Raw genomic sequence first — 18,510 nt, 5'->3', positions numbered from 1 at the left:
CAAATCCTGCCTCCAACCCTTACCCGCTGTGTGACCCCAGGCAAAGCAATCAAACTCAGCCTCAGTTTCCTCGTCTATAAAATAGGGATCATTTGCGTGAGTCATTTAGCCTCTTGGTGCCCCAAGCATCTCTGAAGCTGACAAGGTACCAGCCAGTACTGGTAAAGGGAGTTTCCGCACCGGGGAGTTCTCATCCCATCCCTTTCCGGGGGTTGCTGCAAAGGAAATGCCTCAGGGGTTACTGCAATGTGGCCTCCCTGCTTGGCCCAGACACCAGGCCTGGATGGTCACGCCTGACCACATTTGCCGTGTGCCCAGGAGGGGGCTCGGGAGCTCCTCACTGTGTCCTCACTCCTGGAGTCCTTCACGGGGAAGAGGGCGAGTCAGCACCGGGGCTGTAAGAAGGGGAGGGCGAGGAGAAGAAGAAAGAGGGTGGACGTGCTGTGGATCAGTGGAGGGGAGCGGCCCCCTCCGAGCCTCCCGCGACCCCCGACCCCTGCCCTCCAAGGGGGAATTGATGGGGTTCACTCCACGGGCAATTTTCTCCATCCCTCTGGCTCAGTTTCTTGTCTCTTTGCTTGGCAGGTGAGGAGCCAGGAAGGCGTAGACGAGGGCATCCTTGGGGGCCCAGCTGCCCTGGAGGAGGAACCCGGGGACGGATCAGCTCGAGCCTTCCATCAGAGAGAGCCCTCGTCCTAAGCAGGGGCAGCGGAGCGCGGCGGAGCCCCCGGCCCAGGCCCCCCGCGGCAAAGGGCTCTGACAGCTTAGCGGCACATGTCAAGCGGATCAGAGAGAGGGAGGTTAACATCTGAACTCCGCAGCTGGGTAATGGACCACCTCCTTCTCCCGGGAGACGCGTCCTGAGCCTTGCATACAGATGCGCTGAGCTGGGCCAGGGCGAGCTCTCCCTCCCTCCCTCCCGCTCAGCTCACTCGCTGTCATGCAAGAACGCTCCCCTCTCCTGCTGCCAAGTGACTTTAAAGGCATTTAAAAGGGGAAAAACACAAAACACTTTGCAAAGCGAAAGAGAAAACGCCCGGAAGAGGTGGCTGCCAGGAAGGCCGAAAGAGGAGGGAGCCGTCGTGGGCCCCGAGTGCTCCAGGGATGGGAGCAAAGCCCTGGGAATGAGGGGCAGGGAAGGGAGCACCTCAAGGAGACATGCTGGGCCCCTCTATGCCAGATGGATCCCCAAGCACCCTCTGTGCCCTGGAAGCCTCTTGCGATGCGGCCCTAAAGCTGCCAGAACCCTCGAGGCCCTTGGGGGCTTCTTCTTTTGTCAGAGAGCATTTTCTGCAGCCAGGCCCTGGAACAAGGGGCAGCCCGGACGCTAAGCTGCCCCAGCCTATTTGGGTGCCCCATTCGGGCTGAAGCCTGGGCGCCAGGGCTGGCACACGAGAGGAGCGGAGCAGATATCCAGCATTTGGGAGGACTCGGGCACGTGGAGAACTGCGGGCGGCACCGAGGGGAGAGGACTGGCCTCTTGGCCTGAGGCCCCAACACTGAGCATCCCCAACGGCATCCCAGCCAAGCTCTCCGAGGGTAAAGGTAAGCCAAGCGTGGGGGATTGTCAGCTCCATTTTACAAATAAGGAAACTAAGGCAAGTTAAGAAATAGCGAGGAAGTATCTGAGCCACAATCAGGTCTCCTCTCTGGGTTCAGCAATCACCAAGCTGGATGGGAGCTGGGAGCCAGGACTCCAGATTCTCTTCTCTGGTCAATCTCCAGGCCTTCTCTAGAAGGGCAGAGGGACAGGACAAAGTGAAGGCCCCAGCCTTCTAAAGGCAGGCATGGGAGACGAGCATGAAGCGACAGGAAGGGCACTCACCGCCCCTGGAGTCCGTCAGAGGACCTGGGTTCAAATCTGGAGTCCAAGAAAATGGGTTCAAATCTGGAGTCCCCCTCCCCCATCTCTGCCAAAGTTTCTTCATTTGAAAAATACCAGGATGAGCCTGGATCAGTGATCCCAGCCTGGGGCCCAAGGAGTCCCAATCTGGGTGGGCCAGCAGGGAAGTGAGGGGGTCTATAAACAGTCAAGAGATTTCTCAATCAAAGAATACAAATAGGGCAACTGTGATTGTGGAGGGAGGAGGGTATGAAGTGCAGGATTGTATTTTTTAATGTTAGAAGAAATGGATCCTTTGGGGCAAAAAGGAAGAAACTTCTTAGCTGTGTGACCCTGGGTAAGTCACCTATAACCTCAAATGTCCAAAAAAAAAAGTCCTCAGTTTGAAATTGGTAGGCTAGCTGGCTCTTGAGAACCAGCCTAGGCCTGGGCCTTGAACCTTCAGAGGTTGGCCCCATCCTATTGGCAGACACCCAGACCGCCTTGCACAGACTCACACAGGCATCGTAGGCCACACACTTCTCCCTTCTCCTCCTCCCCAGCCAGCCAGCCAGCCATGGGAGCAGCACCTTGCAGAACTGAGCTGGCTCAATGAACAGGTTTCCTCAGATATAGTGGAGGGGTCTTCCCAGTGGCCTAGTCTAGAGCCTGAGGCCAGGTCTCTATGGGCCAGGGAGAAGTTACTAGCTGGGAAGGAAGAGGCACATCATCAGGGACCATCAGCCTGGCCAGGCTCTGCAGCTTGAAGGAGGAGAGAAAATAGAGAGGACAGAGGGCAGGCCCTTCCAGTTCCAGGGCCTCCATTCTCCTGGGATGCAGAAAATGCCCTCTCTCTAGCCGCTGCCTCTGCTCAAAGTAAAGGACCATTTCCCTAGATGTGCTGAATAATACCCGGGAAGGGTCCCAAATATAGTCAGAAGCCCTGGATTCAAATCTCAGCTCTGCCATCTAGAGGCTGAGTAGCCTTGGACAAGTCACTTCCATTTTCTGCTCTATTCAATGAGGAGATTCCAAAGGTCCCTTCCTTCTCTAAGGAGATAGATCTCCAGCCCCCACTGGCTACCCATCTCAAATAAGTTCAGAAGGGACTAGTGACCTCCCAGGCCAGGCAGGAGAGAGTGTGACGCTCCTCCACAAGCCCTCCCCCACAGCTCTGCAGCCTCTAAGGAAAAAGAAGAAAAAGGGGGCCAGTAGAAGGGAGGGGCTTCTCCAGTCAAGAGCAGATGAGATCTGGCACTCCTGACTTGGCACTAACCACCTCCCTTGCCAGTCTACCCAAGATATCCAGAGAGGAAGTTAGGCCAGATAGACTCCTAGGTTCCCTTCAGCCCCTATGGCCTATAATAGTAGCAATAATCAAACACAATGATGAGAATAAGAAATAACTACAACATATCCAGGATAACAGACATTTCTGCAGCGGTTTAAGGTTTACAGAGTACTGTCCACATGTGAGTCTCTCAACAACTCTGTGAGGTAGGTACTATCCCATTTAACATATAAGGAAACTGAGGCTCCAAGAAAGTAAAATGACTTGTCTAGGTGGGCACAGCCACTTAACTGTCAGGGCTTCCCGAGTCCAAATCTCATGCTCTGTGTACTAAGTTAGTCTACGTCTCACTATACTGATGTGGCCTAGCATAGTACATAGAGCATGAGATTTGGACTCAGTATAATGGGAAGGGGACAAAGGCACAGCACACCGTATCTTCAGAAAAGCCATGGCAGCAGCCTGTCAAGCTGTCTGGGGCTCTGTGCTGTGCTCACACTGCCGCCCATCCCTGCGGAGGCCCTTGGACTAGCTCTTGATGGAGGAGGAAGTCCAGGAAGAAAGCCCCCTTCACTGTCAGACACCAGCCCAGAGGAACCTCCCCACGAGTCTCCAGGCAGGGCAGGGAAGCCTCAATCTATTAAAAATATGGAAAGTGCCACAGTCTCTCCCCCTGAGCACAAGGAAAGAGGGTTGATTTATGAGTGCACCAGGGCCTGGCCCATCCGTCAGGCCACCCGGCGTGCCTCCATCTGCGAGGGCATTAATAGCCATGTTATTAGGCACCAGCATGAAGGATGCCCTGCAGATCAGCTATTGCTTGTTATTTATTAGAAAGGCAAATCCTGCCTGGTGGGGCTGAGGCTAGAGTGAAAAGTCAGTGGCATTCATGGATCTCTACCTGGGAGAAAGAGGTTGGCCGATGGCAGCTACTCCTTAGGGCTGCCTCCTCTCTTCAAGTTCTTTGGCTCCCTTCTCTTGGAATTTGTCACATGAGGTCCCTAGGCCAGAATTCCTTCTCTGGTTATCTCCAGCCTTCATTTCATTTCTCTCTCTCCCCCTTTCTCTATTTCCCTGGCAGGGACTAAGGTCTAAGCAAGGTGAAGGAAGAAGGGCGATCCAGAGAGCTGTACCTAACCTATGTGTTGCCTAGGTCTGGGCTGTCCTCTGCCCACTGAATGCTTCCTCAACCCTTAAGGTTTAAAGGCTGCCCCTTCCAGAAAGTCGGCCTTGATTCCCCTCATCCAACCTGTTCTCCCTTGGACCTCACATACATTTTACCTTCTTGGGAGACTAGCCCTGGGGTTTCCATGCTATAAGGAGATTTTCCAAGTGAGGAAACTCCCCTCCATGAATGCAAGTGAGCCCTCTTTCTGAAGTGTACCATATGGAAAGTGGCTTTGGGCATGAAAAACTGAAGTGACTGGCACCAAGCTACACAACCAGGATAAGTCAGAAACAGGACTTGAACACATCTCCCTGATTCAAAGGCTGGTGCTCTCTCCACTACATCCCCACAGCCTCTCAAAAGTGTGCCTTGGCCTTCTCAGATCCATTTCTCATGGAGCCCCCATCAGGGGTCCTCATGATGCCCTCACCAGGGAAATCTCTGAACTGAAACAGACTCCAGTCTCTTTGCTCAAAGGTCATTTATCCTCCTCCCTCTGGCCCTGACATCCTAATGACAGGCTACCCTACTCAAGGGAGGGCTTTGAGGGTCTGAGGAGAGAGACAAGGGTTCTAAAAACACTGAAGGAGGGAGAGAGAAAGAAGAGGAAGAGGTAGGGAGAAGGAAGGAAGGAGGGAACAAGACAGAGGAGGGAGAAGGTGAGGTGGATCCCTTTCCATGAGGGTTAATCAGAGCCTTGAATGCAGAGATAGCCTAGTTATCAAATCTGGAGATTCAACAACATTTATTAAGCCCCTACTATGTGGGGAAGCCAAGTGGCTGAAAGGATAGAGTGCTGAGTTTGAAATCAGGAAGACCTAAGTTCAAATCCAGCCTCAGATACTTACTAATTGTGTGATGCTGGGCAAGTTATTTGACCCCTATTTTCCTCAGTTCCTCATCTGTAAAATGGGAGATGTAATGTAAATGTAAAACAGGAGAAGGAAGTGGCAGATCTTTCTAGTATCTTTGCCTAGAAAACCCCATGGACAAAGAATCACACTCAACTGAACAACACTGTGTGCCAGTGGATGGAGGGTACAAAGACCAGGCCCTGCCTTCAAGGAGCTTACATTGAACTGAATGTCACTAAGCCGAGGAAGGAACCACAGACACGACAAATGAACAGAGTCAGTGTTTAGCAGGATCCCCAAAGGCAAGAACATTGTGCTAAATCTAGTAAGAATGAATGTAAAGTCATATAACCCAGTCCAAAAACTCAATTGCCCAAGTACAAAAGGGGGAAGATATAGCTTGATAATAGCTTGGAAAAGAAGCAGGGCAGGGGTGTTCTTGGATGCAGCTCAAAGAGGCAGTGTGGCCGCCCCCTAAAGTCCTGGGGTTTGAATGGGATCATAAGAAGCATTAGGAGAGGCCCACGACTCGGACTAGAGACGATGGTGCCACTACACTGTCCAGCCTCAACTGGAGTATTCTTGGTCTGAGCTGAACCATGAAGGAAGAAAAGGGCTTTATGAGGCAGAGGTGGGCAGGGAGGGGGTGTTCTAGGCAGACCCCCTCTCAGGGAAGGGAAGCAACCGAACTCTACCTTCTGGGTTTTGCTTGAAATGAGCCCAAAGTGCTCCACTCGTTTCTTTTGGCCGACTCGTTTTCAAACAGAGAAGCTGAGGGTGGGCCTGGTTTCTTTGGCTCCCAGCCAGGGCTTTCCCAGGTGAAGAGGCTGGTGATCTCTCGAGGCAGGGGCATGCCTGGACACAGCCAGCCACGCTGGCTGCGCTGTACGGCCTTAGTGGCGAAAGGGCCTCCCCCACCCCCACATCCGGGCAGAAATCCAGCGTCTGATTTATGCCCACTAAGCATTAGAGGTAGAGAGGCCTTTCAGGAGGAAGGCAAGTGGCTCCTCTCTCCCCTTGGCAGCTTTGTGGCACTGGGGATGTCTCCAGGAGGAGGACAAGGAGGACGAGGAGGAGGGTACCAAAGAGGAAGGTCCCCTTTATCCCATGATTCCCCAACCAGTATACACACACATATAAAAGTAAGTGTGTGTGAATAGATGTATATATGTGCGTGTGCACGTGGGCGTGTGTATGAGAGCCCTGAACTCCACCCTCTGCTCTCCCCTCCATTTTCTTTTCTTCTTGGACATGGATTAAGCACCTACTGGATGCCAGGCTCTGGGCTAAAGATACAAGAAAAGTAAACACAGTCTCATGGGGCAGACAACCTGCAAGCATCCGGGTTCAAATCAGACCTGGACGGTGCAAGGGGAAGGCACGAGCCTTCAGAGGAACAGGAAAAGGTCTCTCGCAGAAGGTGGGAGATTTGAAGGGAACCAGGAGGCGAGGTGGCATGGGGGCAGCCTCGCTGGGAGATTAAGGGTCTTGTCTAAGACCAACGGCAAAGAATCCTGCGTCCCTGGAGCCTAGAATGCAGGGAAAGGAAGGTTTCCCACTAGCTTCTCTTAGCTTCCTGCCCCTCCTTGGTTGCTCTGGCCCTCGGCCAGGGTCTCCTGGGCAGTGTCCGCTGAGCAGTTGGCAGATGACTCTAAGTGGCTGATGGTGATAAAGGAGAAGGGCTCAGGTATGAGGAGAGTGGAGAGGGAGGAAGGAGCATTCTATCTGCTCCTGGAGGAGTGACCCAGTCAGGCCAGGAAGGATGATGGACAGGAGGCCAGACAGGACCGGGGAAGAGCCCTGCGGTGGAGAGAGCAGGCAGATGGCAGAATTATTGGAAGAGCCGGGCCTGAATCTGGACCCTGCGGCTTACAAAGGGCATGAGTGACCCTAGACAAGTCTTTTCCCCTCTCTTGGCCTTGGGTTTCTCATCTCTAAAACGAGGGGGCTGGCCCAGATGATCTGTCGAGGGCCCTTCCGGCTTTCCATCCCTTTGGGCTCAGGAGAAGAAAGCAGATGCTGGGGTGATGGACAGAGGCAGACAGATGAGTTAATTCTTAAACGGCGATGGGAGAAAAGGGATCCAAAGAAGATGGGGCTCCTTTCATCTCCTGGCCCTGAAGAGCTCCCTATCGAAGGCTGCTATCAATATAATTAACCTCCATAGAGACCTTCTGGAAGTCTCCCGTCTTCCAGGGGGGCTGAGCTCTCTGAAGTCCGGGCCACCCCCAGCTGGCGCCACCCAGACAGCCCAGACAGGGAGCAGTTAGCAACCCTGTCTTAGGGAGAGCTTCACGGATTTGCATACCTGCCTTCGATAAGGCCTGATGCATAATGCATGTAGCATGAAATTAGGAAAATAATTAACTTAAGGTTTCAAAAAAAATACCCACGTTCTACCCTTCATTACCAGGAATAGGGACTGGGTAGGGGAGGCAACAAACCCAGGCCCCCCTGACAGCTGGGGCTCAGGGCCGGCCCTAGTGGCAGAAAGACATGGATTCAAATCCTGCCTCAGACACTAGCTATGTGACCCTGGGTGAGTCCCGTTACCTCCAGGGAGAATATTCACCTAGGAGGCCCTGTGGGGAAGGCTAAGGTGGTCAGGGTTGGGTTTCCCTTCTCCCTTCCACCTCCCTCTCTGCTGGCAGTCAGCTCCCTCTGGGCAGTGCCCGCTAAGCAGTTGGCAGAGGACTCTTTAAGCTGTCGCCCTTTCCCAGGGAGTCCTGCATTTTCAGCTGGAGTGAAAAGTGAATGGCTGCTGGTGAAAAGGGAAATGAGGGGGTGAGGGAAAGAAGAGATGACTAGGCCCAGGCTGCCTGTGGGGCACATCCCTCGTGCTTCTTGCCCCAGCGGGCATCCCCCAACCTAGCTTTGTGGTCTTATGTGACCCCAGGCAGCCGCTGACCTGCCCAGGCCTCAGTTTCCCCGTCTGTAAAACGAGGGGCTTGGATTTGATCTGTGGGATTCCTTCTAAGCTAGGACACAGGCTAAGGGTGGGAAGGCCAAGCCAACCTGCTAAGGCCAATTGAAGGCCCCCTCCCCAGCCCCAGGGTCCCTCTCCCGTCTTCCCCTCTGGCCAGTGAGCTACCACAGCCACGAAGCTTTTTATGTCCTCCAAGTGCAGGCCAGCCAGAAGATGGCCCGATTTACGGCGAGCCACCTGTGGCAGCTGATTTAAAGGGGAGGCTCCCCCGCGCAGCATAAACCTCTGGGACCTCTGGCAGCCTGGGCTGGGAGGATAGGGAGGGCCAGGGAAGGACGAGGAGGCGGCTCCTGAGTACGCCAGCACCCCCAGAACTAGATTTATTAGGGCCCCCGAGGGGGTCCGGCCCGGAGCTCGGCCTTGGATGCCTGTCGGATAGGGGGCCCATCTGTCAAGTGAGCAGGGGGCACTGAAGGCTCCTCATTCCTCTCTGAAGATGGGGGCTGCGAGGCCAGCCCCCTGCTCCCTTTACCCAGAGCCCATCGGGGACTGTCACAGTCTCCAGGGGCTAATGAATAAGGACGCCTCCAACAAGACACTTTATCTTCGTTCTCAGCCCCTCCTGAAACTCCACTTCCACAAACAAGGCGGGGAGGGGAGTCCCCCCCACTCCGAGCCGGACTAACGGTTCTGTCTCCTGCAAGATAAAAGGGGAGCCCCTGCACTCAGGAAGAGACAAGTGAGAAACACCGGCTGTCCCAGGCACCCCTCGGAGCCAGGCGTGGGAGAGGATGACGGATGTAAATCCTGGCGGCGGAGAGAGGCGGCAGCTGATAGCTTGCCCTTCAGGGGCGAGATAAATGGGGCATTATAGGGCCCCCCTCCTGGGAGAGGGGAGGGGAGGCAGCCCTGTAAGGACCCTGGGCTCCTCTGCCATAGGGGCGGACCACAGAGAAGCAGACGGAAAAGTGGGTGCCCCGAGCCAAGGATGGCTCCCAAAGGCCCCCCACCCCGGGGGCACCAGGGAGAGACCCAAAGGGCAGAGGGAAGGAGGCCCCCATCATCAGCCACCCCCAGGGCACCAGGGAGAGACCCAAAGGGCAGAGGGAAGGAGGCCAGCTCCAAGGAGGCCCTGATCATCAGCCGGGGCACAGCAACAAAAGAGCCCCCATCGGAGCACACGCACGTGCTGTCCTCCTCGGATTCATTCCAGAAATCAGACGAGGATGTCCGTTCTCCACGTGCCTCTTCTTCCTACACTCCCCTCCGGCTCTGAGGACGTTTAGCTCTTAGACTGCTTCTCCCTCCCTCTCACACCCAGCTCCTACGCAGAGAAAACCGGGTCAGAGGAGCTTGGAGCATCTGATTGGGCCCCCTCGTGAACAGGAAGACCCCAGGCCGAGGAAGGGACTTGTCCAAGGCCTTCCTGTTGGGATAAGTGCTATTTACAGTGGGGAAAGTGGAAAATAGAAAGTTTTGGCTCCATTGAGGAGGAGGGAGCCGGGGACCAAGAACCAAGCTTGCCCCCCGCGGGCCAGGGAGCAGGAAGCTGTGTTCTTGGGGCAAAGGTGCACAATGTGAGGCCTCAGTCCTCATTGCCCTGTGGTCTTGGGCAAGCTCTTTTAACTCCCAGCCCCGTCCCCTCCCCCATATGCCCCCCCCAACACAGGGCTGGGCACACAGTGACCCTGAGATACCAAAAGTCCTTAAATCGATGGTCCTAGGAACAAAAGCGGAGACTGGAATTAAGGGCCGGTGAGCAGAGAGGCCGCCCTCTTCTTAATTTTTTTTTAAAACTCTCACCACTGAATCAACACTGGTTATTGGTTTCAAGGCAGAAGAGCGGTCAGGGCTGGGCAGTGGGGGTTAGTGACTTGCCCAGGGTCATCCAGCTAGGAAGTGTCTGAGGCTGAATTAGAACTCAGGACCTCCTGTCTCGGCCTGGCTCTCAACCCACTAGAGCTATCTATCCCTTCTTAATTTATCTGTGCCTTCACATCCATAATCTCAGAGCACTCCTAAGAGTCAAATTCCTCAAGCATTGCCACCCCATTTCACAGGTAAGAAAACAGAGGCCTAGAGGAGGCCCCATGCCGCAAAGCGGGTGCAGAGGCTAATTGGGATTCTAGACCCAGGCCGCAGGCTGTCAACTGCCCATCGGTGGGCCGGCGCGTCTCCGGTTCAGCCTCTCCCTCTAATGAGATTAGCCAGAGAACACCGACATTAGCCGGGAGAGTCTGGCCCGCAACCAGCTAGGATGAGGCTCCGAGTGTGCAGAGATGCCTATCGAGCTCACTTCCGAAGAGGCAGAGGGGGAAGGGGTGCGGGGGGAGGGTCTGTCCCCCAGAACTTGTGGGTCCCCCCGGAGGCCCCGAGGGTCTCTCCCACTTTATCCCTCTTCTCTGGCCTCCTGGCCCACGTGGGGCGGGGAGGGAGCCTCGAGGCTCCGGCTGCCTGTCATCTCCGTCTGGCAGGACATAACTCAGCCGGCGCTAAAGCCTGCGGATCAGAGACACGGAAACGATCCCATAAAGTAAAGCGATTTAGTAGGTCTAATTTGATGGACCACATAAACGGCCTAACACCACGACGAGGGAGTAGAAAGGCTCTTGGCAAACGGGCGGGCCGATTAAACAGTTAAACCAACAAGAGGTGTTTTATGCCTAGGAGCGGCCCTGCTCCCCCTGCGCACCCCACATGGGCATCCGCCTCCCCCGTGGTGCTGGGCTTGGGAGGGAGTTACAGGTCAGAAGGGGAGGCCGGGAGGGGGCAGGAAAGCCCGGCCCAGACCAGTGAGGCCGGCGGCGAGAAGAGAGGCCTCCCGTCCTGACCTCCATCCACACGACCCAGCCATCCATCAACCAAAGCACAACTTAGACTTCATCACGATGCCGAGGCCTCTGGGAGGCCCAGAGAGTCAGGAAGCCAAGCAGGAACCCCGCGTGACATATTACTGGCCCTGGAAAGCCTGGCCTTGTCCTCAGAGGGGCCACAGCCTCAAGGAGCTTGTGCTTGGCCAAATACCCCGTTCCCCAGGGTGCAAATAAACGTGCCCCCCCCCCCCCAAGGACCAGGCTCATCCCGGCCACCCTCAGGGTTCCGGGGGCAGCCACGGGCTCGGCCCAAAAGAGGAGCCCAGCAAGAGACCCCCATAGATGGCAAGGAGGAAGGACGGGTGGTATAGCCCTCACGCTAGCTTTCCTCTCTCGCTGTCTCTCTCCTTCCTCTGTCCTCTCTGTCTTTCTTTTCTGTTTCTTCTCACTCTGTTTCTCACTGACTGCCTCTCTGCTTCTCTCTTCTGCCTCTGTCTCTGTCCTTCCTTTCTGCCTCTCTTCCATCTCTCTCTGTCTCTCCTTCCTCTTTCCTGTCTGTCCTTCCTCCTGTCTCTCTTCCATTTCTCTCCCTGTGTCTCTCCTTCCTCTTTCCTGTCTCTGTCCTTCCTCCTCTGTCTCTCTTCCATTTCTCTCCCTGTGTCTCTCCTTCCTCTTTCCTGTCTCTGTCCTTCCTCCTCTGTCTCTCTTCCATCTCTCTCTGTCTCTCCTTCCTCTTTTCTGTCTCTGTCCTTCCTCCTCTGCCTCTCTTCCATCTCTCTCTGTCTCTCCTTCCTCTTTCCTGTCTCTGTCCTTCCTCTTCTTCTCTCTTCCATTTCTCTCCCTGTGTCTCTCCTTCCTCTTTCCTCTGTCCTCTGTCTCTGTCCTCCCTCTGTCTCTGCCCCTCTTCCACCTCTCCCTCTCTATTCCTCTCCTCTCTCTGCCTCTGTCTGCCTTTCTCTCCCTTCTCTTCTGTCTCACTTTCCCTTTGGCTGTGTCTGTCTGTCTGTCTCCTTCGCATCCGTGCCATGAGGATGGAGGGATGACATAGTGCCTAGGAAAGTGTCTGGCCATTCCTTTTCCCACCCACAAGAGCAGGCGAGCTCTGAAGCTTCCCCACTGTAGGGCCCCCAAGATAGTAACAGCTGACATGGATGAAACTCTTTCAAGCCTTTTCCCGACATTCTCTCACTTGAAGTCCACAACAGCCCTGGGATGTATCCTTCTCCCCACTCTGGGGATGAAGAAACTGAGGTTCGGAGCCATGTGAATGGTCCTCCAGCTTCTAAGGATCCAAGGTGGAATTTGAGCCCACATGTGCCTGACGAGCTCAGCATCTGATGCCTTAAAGTTGCCCTAAGAACCTCGGAGGCCGCAGTCCTTTAAGGCCCAGCTCTCCATGGACAAACCTTGGGAACACTGAGACTATGAGATCCTCCTCTAATTCCTAGGGGGCACTGAATCTCTACTGGACATGGACAGACCTAGAGGAGGGCCCTCCTTCCTGCCAGGGTGGCCACCCATGGACAGACAAGCAGTTCTCATGACTCACTCTTCCCTCCCGAATTCCAGTTCCATCATTCTCCTCTCCAGACACATTAGGAAGCCTCTGGTCTTGGCTCTGCATCTTATTGGCTAGGGGAACCTGAACCAGGAAAGGTCCTTCTGCACTTGGAACCTTGGCCTCTTCAAGGACCCAGTGAGGATTCTGGCCCAGAAATCCCTTCCAGCCCTGTCTCGGGTTCCCTACTCCATCCAAGAGTGCCACCACATCCCTTCCCCGAAATATATAAACAAATATAAAATTTCAAAAAGGCAGCAAGAGCCGCAGGCCACACTTAGCAGTGAGCACGGCCAAAGAACGGAGGAATGCAAAGCCATCGTTAAAACCGTCTCTGCAGGGTAGCCTGCCTGGGGCTGGGCGGGCAGGGGGCGCAGATACGAGAGGGACGGACACCCTGGCCTGCGTACAGGTACAGACAGACGGATGCCGATGCCCTGGCCCAGTCCTCTAGTGTGGATGGCGGCTCTGCCAGTTCCTCATATGACACGCTCTCAAAGAAGGATGAGGCCTTCCCACCAAGGTGGGGAGATAATCTTCCCTTAATTGATTTTTACCTCTATTTATTGTGAAAGGAGATGAAGAAATATGAGGGGAAAATCCATTTTACCACTTTTTCATTTACAAAAATTGAAATGACACCTTGTAGGCGATCGCTCAGGCTGTGCAGCACTCAGTTAATTCATTCTTGTTTTCAAAAAGGAGAAGAGATGTTCGGGCTCTCTCGAAAATGGTTAAATATTTCATGATTTTGGAAATCACCCTGGAGCGGATTTCTCCATATAACCCAGAGCATGGTGTGGTGGAGGCCCCAGAGTGCACTATGGATTTCTTCTTCTTTTTAAAGGATAAAAGTGTTTTTATTGATGCTTTTTTGAAACACTTCATTTCTTGATATTTTCTCACAAAAAAACCTTCCCCTGTCACAGGGAAGAGTGACAGTTAAGGAAAGTCAAATGATATTATAAGTGTATCTGACAATGGCAGGAAGCAAAGAAGGAAGGAAGGAAGGAAGGAAGGAAGGAAGGAAGGAAGGAAGGAAGGAAGGAAGGAAGGAAGGAAGGAAGGAAGGAAGGGAGGGAGGGAGGGAGGGAGGGAGGGAGGGAGGGAGGAAGGAAGGAAGGAAGGAAGGAAGGAAGGAAGGAAGGAAGGAAGGAAGGAAGGAAGGGAAGGAGGGAGGGGAGATAAGAAGAAAGTAAAGAAGGATAAGAAGGAAGGAAGGAGAGAGGAAGGGAGGAAGGAAGGAAGGAAGGAAGGAAGGAAGGAAGGAAGGAAGGAAGGAAGGAAGGAAGGAAGGAAGGAAGGAAGGAAGGAAGGAAGGGAAGGAGGGAGGGGAGATAAGAAGAAAGTAAAGAAGGAAGGAAGGAGAGAGGAAGGGAGGAAGGAAAGAAGGAAGGAAGGAAAGAAGGAAGGAAGGAAGGAAGGAAGGAAGGAAGGAAGGAAGGAAGGAAGGAAGGAAGGGAAGGAAGGAAGGGAAGGAGGGAGGGGAGATAAGAAGAAAGTAAAGAAGGATAAGAAGGAAGGAAGGAGAGAGGAAGGGAGGAAGGAAGGAAGGAGAGAGGAAGGGAGGAAGGGAGGAAGGAAGGAAGGAAGGAAGGAAGGAAGGAAGGAAGGAAGGAAGGAAGGAAGGAAGGAAGGAAGGGAAGGAGGGAGGGGAGATAAGAAGAAAGTAAAGAAGGATAAGAAGGAAGGAAGGAGAGAGGAAGGGAGGAAGGAAGGAAGGAAGATAGGAAGGAAGGAAGGAAGGAAGGAAGGAAGGAAGGAAGGAAGGAAGGAAGGAAGGAAGGAAGGAAGGAAGGAAGGAAAGAATGGGGGGAAAGAGGGTGAATGGGAGAAAGGATAGAAAAAGCTGCTTTCCCTCTGACCTTCCCCTGTGGAGACTCTTGCGTACTGTGTCCACCCTGAGGACAAGCAGGCATACCTGGTGCTCTGCACCCCCATTCAATCACGCCCCCCCCCAGGCCCTACCTGACTCTCACCCACTCGTTGTGTGCCTCCTGCAGGTGCTGAGGACGAGCTGGGTGGCTCCCGGCTCCCTGCCCCAAGGACCATGGTGACGGCCCACTCCGCTGCCGCCGCGGCCACAACAACCACGGCCACCATCACCACTACGGTGGTCATGACCACGGCCACGGTGGACCTGCGAGACTGGCTGTTCCTGTGCTATGGGCTCATTGCCTTTCTGACCGAGGTCATCGACAGCACGACCTGCCCGTCGGTGTGCCGCTGCGACAACGGCTTCATCTACTGCAACGACCGGGGCCTGACGTCCATCCCGGCCGACATCCCGGACGACGCGACCACGCTGTACCTCCAGAACAACCAGATCACCAACGCGGGCATCCCCCGCGACCTGAAGAGCAAGGTCAGCGTGCAGGTCATCTACCTGTACGAGAACGCCCTGGACGAGTTCCCGGTGAACCTGCCGCGCAGCCTGCGCGAGCTGCACCTGCAGGACAACAACGTCCGGGCCATCGCCCGCGCCTCGCTGGCGCGCCTCCCGCTGCTGGAGAAGCTGCACCTGGACGACAACTCCGTGTCCACGGTGAGCATCGAGGACGACGCCTTCGCGGACAGCAAGCGGCTGAAGCTGCTCTTCCTGTCCCGAAACCACCTGAGCAGCATCCCCGCCGGGCTTCCGGGGACCCTGGAGGAGCTGCGCCTGGACGACAACCGCATCTCCACCATCCCGCTGCACGCCTTCAAGGGCCTCCACAGCCTCCGGCGCCTGGTGCTGGACGGCAACCTGCTGGCCAACCAGCGCATCGCGGACGACACCTTCAGCCGCCTGCAGAACCTGACCGAGCTGTCGCTGGTGCGCAACTCGCTGGCCGCGCCGCCGCTCAACCTGCCCAGCGCGCGGCTGCAGAGGCTCTTCCTGCAGGACAACGCCATCAGCCACGTGCCCTACAACACGCTGGCCAGGATGCGCGAGCTCGAGCGCCTGGACCTGTCCAACAACAACCTCACGTCGCTGCCCCGCGGCCTCTTCGACGACCTCGAGAACCTCGGCCAGCTGCTGCTGCGCAACAACCCCTGGTTCTGCGGGTGCAACCTCATGTGGCTGCGGGACTGGGTCAAGGCCAGGGCATCCGTGGTCAACGTGCGCGGCCTCATGTGCCAGGGCCCCGAGAAGGTGCGCGGCATGGCCATCAAGGACATCACCGGCGAGATGGACGAGTGCTTCGAGGGCGGCGCGCAGGCCAACGCGGCCGCCAAGACCACGGCCAGCAACCACGCCGCGTCCACCACCCCGCAGGGCTCGCTCTTCACCCTCAAGGCCAAGCGGCCGGGGATCCGGCTCCCCGACTCCAACATCGACTACCCCATGGCCACCGGGGACGGCACGAAGGCCCTGGTCATCCACGTGAAGCCGCTGACCGCGGACAGCATCCGGATCACGTGGAAGGCCACGCTCCCGGCCACCTCCTTCCGCCTCAGCTGGCTGCGCCTGGGCCACAGCCCCGCGGTGGGCTCCATCACGGAGACGCTGGTGCAGGGAGACAAGACGGAATACCTGCTCACGGCGCTGGAGCCCAAGTCCACCTACATCATCTGCATGGTCACCATGGAGACCGGGAACACCTACGTGGCCGACGAGACCCCCGTGTGCGCCAAGGCGGAGACCGCCGACGGCTACGGGCCGACCACCACCCTGAACCGGGAGCAGAACGCGGACCCCATGGCCGGCCTGCCGCTGGCGGGCATCATTGGCGGCGCCGTCGCCCTCGTCTTCCTCTTCCTGGTCCTGGGGGCCATCTGCTGGTACGTCCATCGGGCCGGCGAGCTGCTGACCCGGGAGCGGGCCTACGACCGCGGCAGCCGCAAGAAGGACGACTACGTGGAGTCGGGCACGAAGAAGGATAACTCGATCCTGGAGATCCGGGGGCCCGGCCTGCAGATGCTGCCCATCAACCCCCACCGGGCCAAAGAGGAGTACGTCATCCACACCATCTTCCCCTCCAACGGCACCAGCCTCTACAAGAGCACGCACACCATCGGGTACGGCACCACCCGCGGCTACAGAGACGCTGGCATCCCAGACATAGATTATTCCTACACATGATGGCGCCGCTCTTCCCCCGCCGCCCTCCGCGCGCCCCTGGCCTGCGCCCGTCGCTCCTCTCCGTCTCCTCCCGCTGGGGAAAGGTGGCTGCCCACACGCGCTGGCTACCGTTGAAAAAGGAACCCCCCGTCCCCCCACATACAATGATGTTCAAGCCAGAAACCGGGGAGGGGAAACATCTTATAAAAACAACGCAGGAAAATTCTGTTGGTTCTTTTTTTGGTAAGGAAAAGAATAAGGAAACTGAGGTTGACTAGCCTAATTTATATGAAAAATGCCAGAGAGAGGGAGGGTGCCGTAGGGAGGGCGGCCAGGAAAGAACTAAAAATAAAGGCAGGAAGATTCTTTTGGGGACCTGGAAAGATACTACCTGTACCACCATCCGTGTCAATCTCATGTTTTGTTCTGGGGTAGAGATACAAAAGAACTGTCATGTGAAAAGCAAACAGGCTTTAAAAAGGGAAAAAAAGGGAAAGCGCATACAAGTGCTCTCTTTTCAGGCTGCTAACGGTTGGCATTTGGGAGATTTTTCAAGCTTCCTACAAAGGAGAAAAGAAAAGGGGATGGCGAGGGGAGGGGGGAACGCTATGCAGACACCGTCCCCCAAAACCTCTTTCTGAGTTCTTTTCCATAATCACTTCCTTTGATGGGCCTGCAGAAAGACTGCCGTGCTCCCCCACATTATCCGAACAATTTGTAGCTGATTAAAGAAAGACTTGTTTTCTATACTGAAACCTGATTTGGTCCATGCCTGGTGCTCAGGGGACGGCAGGACTAGCCTCTCGGGTCCGTCTGTATCGTGTGTATCGATCTCTGCGCGCCTGCAGACCGACAGATAGGTAGAGAGGTGCCCACGGCAACAGACGCGGCATTTCCAGGCCTCTTCTTGGCCTAGCTCTCCCCGAAAAGCCTCCCCGACCCCCCACCGCCCAATAGAGGTTCTGGTCTTTTTAGGAATAAGCAAGTGCACTGGCAGAGGTGGCAGGGGTGGGAGTGGGCGGGAGGGAACAGAGTATTCAAGTCCAAAGGTAGGGGAGGAGAACATGGGAGTGGAGGGTTCGGGGGGGGGATGGGAAGGCAAGAAATGGGGCGCCTTCTGGCTTCTAGCCTATCTCAGGTTCCACCAGACTCTCTCCTGCCTGAGGCCAAGCTTTCCTGTGCTGGTGGTGACGGTGGGACTAACAGGGCCCACAAGTCAGATCACCCGGCGGCTACCACGCAGCCTCTGTTCCCACCAACGTTCTGTCGCGGGACCCAGAACTGCTCAGGTTTTCAAGAAGAATCCACATGGGATGGTTTCTTGGCTGCCCAAGAGGAGGCCAAGAAGAAGATCAACATTTCTCAGGAAAACCCTGGGAGAAAATGAGGAGGAGACTTCGGCCCAGCCTCTGGTCTCCACGGATAGCTGCTTGCTCCCTTTCTCAAATAAAAACCCCAGGCTGCTCCGGCGATGCTCTCCCTACTGGGGAAGGCACTAAGCTTCTGGATCCTGGCGCCGGCACAAAATGGCACCACCGTTGAGCAGCCAATGGCATGACCGATGGCCAAACGATGAAGGCGACTCCAGAAAGAGGAGCACAAAGGTCCCCCGGCCAGGGGGCTTTGGGCCTTGTGTTCAGCTCAAACCCACAACACACCCTGCCAGTGTGGCCCCCTTCTCTTCCACAAAGAGAGATGCTTCCAGAAGAAAAGGAAAGCCCTTCTGAGGACAAGGAGAACGAAAAGGGGCCGTGCTTTGGGAAGTCGTGGTTCCAGAGATTTCTTCCAAAACAGAAGGCAGGGGAGGCCAAACCGCTGACCAGGGCTTCTCTTGCTCCCTGCCCCTTCCCCTGGGCTCCCCAAGGCAGGACCACCACCAAGGACCCCTCCTCGAAGACAGAGCAGGGGGAGAGAAACAGGCCGAGACCCTTAGCAAAGGAAGCGGAGACGAGACCCTGGAGAGTCACAGCCGAGCTGATGGGATCCTTCCCCCTGACGTGGATGCCAATTCTTTCCCCCAGACAAAGAGCTGA

At 55.6% G+C, this 18,510-nt stretch overlaps 2 protein-coding genes across 3 annotated transcripts in view; one reads left to right on the top strand and one right to left on the bottom strand.

The window, feature by feature from the left end:
• Positions 1-18,510, bottom strand: part of MACROD1 (mono-ADP ribosylhydrolase 1) — a 142,876-nt gene that overhangs the window by 82,025 nt on the left and 42,341 nt on the right. The window lies entirely within an intron of this gene.
• FLRT1 (fibronectin leucine rich transmembrane protein 1) lies at positions 565-17,232 on the top strand. Its single transcript, XM_056801536.1, has 2 exons — positions 565-1,545; positions 14,436-17,232. Exon 2 carries the CDS (start codon positions 14,483-14,485, stop codon positions 16,496-16,498), a length of 2,016 nt encoding a protein of 671 aa, XP_056657514.1. The 5' UTR covers positions 565-1,545; positions 14,436-14,482; the 3' UTR covers positions 16,499-17,232.

The sequence above is a fragment of the Monodelphis domestica genome, chromosome 6 (genome assembly GCF_027887165.1).
Source record: "Monodelphis domestica isolate mMonDom1 chromosome 6, mMonDom1.pri, whole genome shotgun sequence".
Taxonomy (NCBI): Eukaryota; Metazoa; Chordata; class Mammalia; order Didelphimorphia; family Didelphidae; genus Monodelphis; species Monodelphis domestica.
This window is presented reverse-complemented; position numbering and strand designations above follow the sequence as displayed.

Coding starts and splice junctions, on each gene's coding strand:
- FLRT1 (XM_056801536.1), top strand. CDS start 14,483: ATGGTGACGGCCCACTCCGCTGCCGCCGCGGCCACAACAACCACGGCC.